Here is a 5,591-nt window from a genome sequence, read left to right as displayed (position 1 = left end):
GTTTGCAACGTAGTCAACTTTATAATTATTTATAAAAAGCATTAAAGTGGTTAATGCTGACAACATAAAAAAATTTATCTAGTTTCACTTGTAACTTTCTATTTTTTACGAAATACAAATTTCTATTGTCTTTTTCTTAATGTATACAAACACTAGTTTGACTACGTAAGTAGTTAGCTGAAGGAAAACATAACCTTGTTCTAAGCCTCGGATAATACACTCATTACCTTTGGATAATTACGTAACGTGATTTGATATTGTGATAATTATACATCTTGCGATAAAGATGTTGAAGTATTTTGTAAGCTTAGATCGCTACTGTATGCACACAATTCGTAATGGATGACAGTACCGTTGAAACGCAAGTAAAGATTTTATTTTTTGCTAAAGCAAGAGAATTAACGGGTAAGAAAGAATGTTACATTACTGTTCCAAAGAAATTATCATATAATAATTTAAGGGATAGAGTAATTAGTCAATATAAGTTAGAAGATATCCGTGACACTTTGATTTTGGCAGTGAACGAAGAATTTGTTTCTTCGAACGCAACATTAGTACTTTCAGAAAAAGACGAGATTGCTGTTATTCCACCACTTAGCGGAGGTTTGTTTTATCTTTAATGTGAATGGAACAATAAATTTTTTTGTAATATATAAATCAATATTATGGTATCAAAAGTACTTATGTATGTGGTGTTTTTAGGTTAGAATGGTTACTCCAAAGGACATTGTTAAACTACAACATGAAGAGTTAAATTTTGGAGAAATAATTGATTTGGTAACATCTCCCAATTGTGGAGCTATATCCAATTTTATTGGTATTACTCGCGATAATTTTGATAATAAAAAGGTATCTATTTGTTTAAACTTCAGTTATAAATCCAAAGATGTCACTCATACATGCATATATTTTTTCTAGGTTTTAAAATTGGAATATGAAGCATATGAACCAATGGCATACAAGGAAATGAATAGTATATGTTCAAAAATTCGTTCTCAGTGGAATGTTCATCATATTGCTATATATCATCGCCTGGGAGAGGTACCAGTATCCAAAGCAAGTGTAATGATTGCTGTTTCTTCACCTCATAGAGAAGAATCACTGGAAGCTGTTAAATATGCTATAAATTCATTGAAAGCATCAGTTCCAATTTGGAAAAAAGAAGTGTATGATACACAAGATGCACAATGGAAGGAAAATCGGGAATGTGCCTGGTCAAATAGTAAATAATATATTTGATATTATTTTGACACTTTAATTTTAAGAAAAGACGGAAAACTGTAATTTAAAAAAGACATTCTGCAAAATTACTTAATTTTGAAAACTTTAAAATGCATTTATTTTGTTATGGAATGTTAATATACATTATGTTCGTGTAATGTATCATAAAATTGTTGAAACTCTGAAAAAGATTTTATGTTGAATTCATAAAAATGTTAATAAATCGTTGATAATAGTTTTGTAATTTTAAAACCATTCACCCATTTTGTGATTGTTTTTTTTTTTTTTTGTTAAATGAACCTACTTATAATATTAATATATTCACCAAAAGTACTTATTCAATGAATACGTGTTTTGTACAGTTGAAGATACGATTGATTTACAAGAATCAGAAAATATTACAATATCAAATGATACAGTAGAAACTGTAGTAGAATATGATGGTGAAGAGGAGGAGGAAGAAGAAGAAGAAGAAGAAGAAGAAGAAGAAGAAGAAGAAGAAGAGGAAGATGAATTTAGAGTAGTAATCGATCCAAATCTTGTTCAAATTCGTGCTACACCAGACGAATTAAATCATAGAATATCATCTTTCATTGAAAGAAAACGTCAACAAGTAAATATCGTGAATGTACAAGAATTTTGTTGTCACAGGTTTGTTATATTTTTATGGAAAGGTATTACTAAACTCTTCATGGTTTTAGAAGGTGTATAATATTACTTCATTTTAGACACCAAAGTGATGAAAATGAGGATTCATGTGCAAGAGTAGATGCTATTCTTATTCGGAGGAAAGATTCTAAAAGTCACGTGAAAGGTAAAATAAAATTACGGTTGATATTGATCGATATTAAAATTTGTATCTATGAATTTGTTTAGTGCACAGAGTACTGAATGCTTGGGGACCTCAAATGGTTGATCAATATACTTTGCGTAAGGCCACTATGTTGGGAGCAAGTACAGCAAATAATTATTCGTACGTATTAGACGATAGGATCTCGACTACTGAAAGAATTCTTGGTATGAATCGCCCAGTCCCCAAAGACGTATACGAAAGACTTAAAAATATCGAAGATCGAATACTGTATTTAGAAGGAATATCTCCCGAATATAAGGATTTTTGGGTAAACTTTTAATTACATATGATAAAATTTTATAAATCATATTTTTGGTCTTTGAACTTGAACTTTTTTCAGAACACAGATGACATTATCAACCTTAAAGGAGTATTTAAACCTGTCAGGAAAAGGGTAAGTATTGTAGATATTTTTTTAACTTGCATATTTTTACTCATAAAGACTATTTATTCTAAAAAAAATTTCAGACATATTCTATGGCAGAACTTGATTCAAAACTACATGAATTAGAGGATAAATATGTTAAAAAAATGAAATAATTGTTTTTACAAAAATGTACAAGACTGAACGTTTATTTATACTTTGTTAAATATTAGAAATAAATAATATACTTGTTACATACATAACATTTGTAGTAGTTTGCTGTTTATTACTAAAAAATATGATTAGTACCAATTAATACATGTTGATGAATCATGATGTGCATTCGTAATTAAATAATCAAAATTCTAGTTTCGTCGTGATGAGAGTGTTGTACAGGCATGTCGAAAGGCGGGGCCTATTCTTTCCTTGGCGGGGTCGAAACTTTTGTTCGGAGATGTACCCACTATTAGTTCGTGTTTCGGTTGATAGAGGCAGTCTTCGTCGTGCTGCCATACGGTATGGCTGCGGTTTGTCGAAGTTTTCTCTTTATCCTGATATAATTTCAAGTGAATCATTGATAGTAATGTGTTATTCGTCCGGAAGTTCAACGAAAATTAGCCGTCCTTTCGAATGCTGGTAAGTACTGTTATAAAATTTATTTAACTGCATGCATCATCTTGTGTTTGCTGAGCACGCGGCCAGCACGTCGTCTGCCAGGGTGACAAGCACCATCCTTTTTCCTCTCAGCTGAGTCTAAGGACCGCTCAATTTCGTTGCTTTCTTAGTTTTTGTTTTGTTTGTTTCCGTTTGTTTTGACATAACAGTCCGCTCGTTTTTTTCAATCGTATACCATCGGTATTAAACGGTGACAATAAATCGAACGAATCGCAATTACGGAAAAGAATAAGCATTCTTAGTTTTCAATGAATTTTTGACTTTTGGCCATCTTGTCGATTTTCGTAACGCGGAATAAATTTTTCGTCTTACGACGCTCGATCCAGTCTAGTCAAATTTCTGACAACCGTAGCTCGCTTCCTGGCTTTCCTCATCGAAAAGCATCGTTTATTTTTACGCGTTCTATTTTTGTCCTGGCACATGGGTTTCTTCTAATAGTTTTCTTAAATGTTAACGAAATAAGGCGATACGTTTCAGGCGCAAACATCGCAGCGGCAGTGACTACAGTATAGACAAATCGTCGCGTCTATTCGTCTACCAATAGAAACAAATTGAACGCCAAACAACCAAATCTTAAAAAAAAAAAACGAAAAGAGATCGTATTTATTTATAATATCGCGTTAAAAAACAATCGACTCGAAATGACTTCATTCATGTCGAATTTTTATTTCTATCGTGAAACACTATCGTCTTTCTTACCGTGTCCAAACGAAAGCAAACGTCAATCGATGTTACGAAAAACCACCCTTAAGCCAATGACGCATCGGCAGAAATTAATAGGTTGCTCGATAATGCGGGTTTCAGCTTGCTAAAACCCGCGTGCCGTTTCTATTGCAGTGTGCACTAATAATCGCATCTTTCACTAACGGGCGCAGGAAATATGATTATGAACCGTACACGGTAGCCAACGATTTCTATCTTGATTTACGAGCGTGCAATGGTTAAAAGAGAAAATCGTGTCGAGAGCGTTACCAGAACAGAAAGGAACGCAATTTGAAAACGCGCAATCGTTTCTCAACCAACTACCAACCGATATTCATCCACCTATGAAAAAAAGAAAAAAAAAAAGAAAGCAGGGAAAACAAGTTGTCGTGTAAATTGAACGCGTTTCACGAGGGTTCGCCACTAGGAAACCCTTCACAGATGCGCGGTTACGTTCGCCAGCGATTAAAACGACAAACGTGCCAAGCTGTTGGGAGACTGACAGTGAATTCTTCGCGTAGGTTCACCGCTGAAAGACATAATTTGCTCGTGCGGTTAAGCGATTCTAATTGAACCGTAGCGTCGCGAAACGATCGTAAATAAGATTTCGTTTCGCTTGTTATCAGTCTCGCTATCTTAATTAGAAATTCACTTGTATCCAAATATTCCGTATCTTTAATTCTATTATTTTAAATTATACATTCAGACATATTTTCTTGCGAAAAATTAAAAGGGAATAATTTCTAACCTCCTGAACAATTTATTCAGGTAAAATTCTCAGAAAATCTGCGCCTTTTTTTTTTTTTGAAAAGCTGTGCACTATAGTCAGTTTTCCTTCCAAGACTTTCGACAAAAGTAAATGCCTGGAGGCAGTCAGGGACCTCGTTTACCTTTCCCTTAAATTCGCAGGGGACCAAAGTTCCTTTCATACCCAGAAATCTCCAGGTATATATCGGTTTGTTCGTATTCAGGAAAATGTGCAAAGTGTAGTGTATATGCGTAGAATATATTCCACCGCTGTGCATACTAGAAAATCTCTCAGATTTAACGATCGTGCACAGATTTTCCTCGTGGATGGTTGTTTATTGGAGTAAATAAGAGGACGCGGTTTTAAGTGGATTTTAACGAGTAACACTGCGCGTCGCGCGCAGTTTTTCGTTTCTACGTGCCACGCTGTATATATGTATATGTATATATGGAGAGCAGCTATTGTACAGGCTAATGGGGGGAGCTTCGAGCATGATTTCTCTTAATCACGGCATGCAAGAACGTACAAGTGGCGTAACGCGCGTTCCACCTAGCTGATGTAAACAGAATTTCAATAACTCGCGGAATAGAATAAGAGGGCTTGGTTACACGATACAGATCTCTCTGTTGGTTGTGGCCCCGATGCAGCTTTAATGTGCAACCACTCGCCACTTTTGTTTTTTCCCCCTCTTCTGTCTCTCTACTCGTCGCGGTGAGTTCATTTACTTTTTCTTCGATTTCCACGCCAGACCCGTTCCGGTCTTCTAATTGGACATATGTTCAGCGAGGATAATGAGAAGAAAGTTACTTCCGAGATTATTATCGCTTCGAGTAATATATAATTGTCGTTTATCGACGTTAACGTTATTAATTCTACTGCTGTAATTTCATTCATTCATTCTGCGAGTTAGTTTCGTCTTCTCTTACGATGAAACGATATGACGAAGTTCGAAGTATTTTAAAAAATTTTTTAATTTTAAATTTGTATTTAAATTTAATTTTTAATTTCTGTTTTTCAATTTTCTTACG

The 5,591-nt window shown here is 34.3% G+C and overlaps 2 protein-coding genes across 2 annotated transcripts in view; both read left to right on the top strand.

The window, feature by feature from the left end:
• The first annotated feature begins 534 nt into the window (after window positions 1-534).
• Window positions 535-2,614, top strand: LOC108575436 (molybdopterin synthase catalytic subunit). Its single transcript, XM_017938224.1, has 8 exons — window positions 535-603; window positions 703-849; window positions 919-1,222; window positions 1,584-1,872; window positions 1,950-2,035; window positions 2,098-2,342; window positions 2,415-2,468; window positions 2,543-2,614. The coding sequence occupies exons 2-8, from the start codon at window positions 709-711 to the stop codon at window positions 2,612-2,614; spliced, it is 1,191 nt and encodes a 396-aa protein (XP_017793713.1). The 5' UTR covers window positions 535-603; window positions 703-708.
• Window positions 2,615-2,931: 317 nt separating this feature from the next.
• Window positions 2,932-5,591, top strand: part of LOC108575419 (tubulin polyglutamylase TTLL5) — a 36,528-nt gene continuing 33,868 nt past the window's right edge. Inside the window, exon 1 of the mRNA XM_017938200.1 lies at window positions 2,932-3,074. The gene's annotated coding sequence lies outside the window, so the exon portion shown is untranslated. The remainder of the gene's footprint in view (window positions 3,075-5,591) is intronic.

Source organism: Habropoda laboriosa, unplaced genomic scaffold, assembly GCF_001263275.1.
Source record: "Habropoda laboriosa isolate 0110345459 unplaced genomic scaffold, ASM126327v1 scaffold297, whole genome shotgun sequence".
NCBI classification, from domain to species: Eukaryota; Metazoa; Arthropoda; class Insecta; order Hymenoptera; family Apidae; genus Habropoda; species Habropoda laboriosa.
Note: the sequence above shows the minus strand (reverse complement) of the source record. Positions and strands in the feature narration are given on the sequence as shown.

Coding starts and splice junctions, on each gene's coding strand:
- LOC108575436 (XM_017938224.1), top strand. CDS start 709: ATGGTTACTCCAAAGGACATTGTTAAACTACAACATGAAGAGTTAAAT. Junction 850..918: donor ATAATTTTGATAATAAAAAG/GTATCTATTTGT, acceptor TATTTTTTCTAG/GTTTTAAAATTGGAATATGA. Junction 2,343..2,414: donor CCGAATATAAGGATTTTTGG/GTAAACTTTTAA, acceptor AACTTTTTTCAG/AACACAGATGACATTATCAA.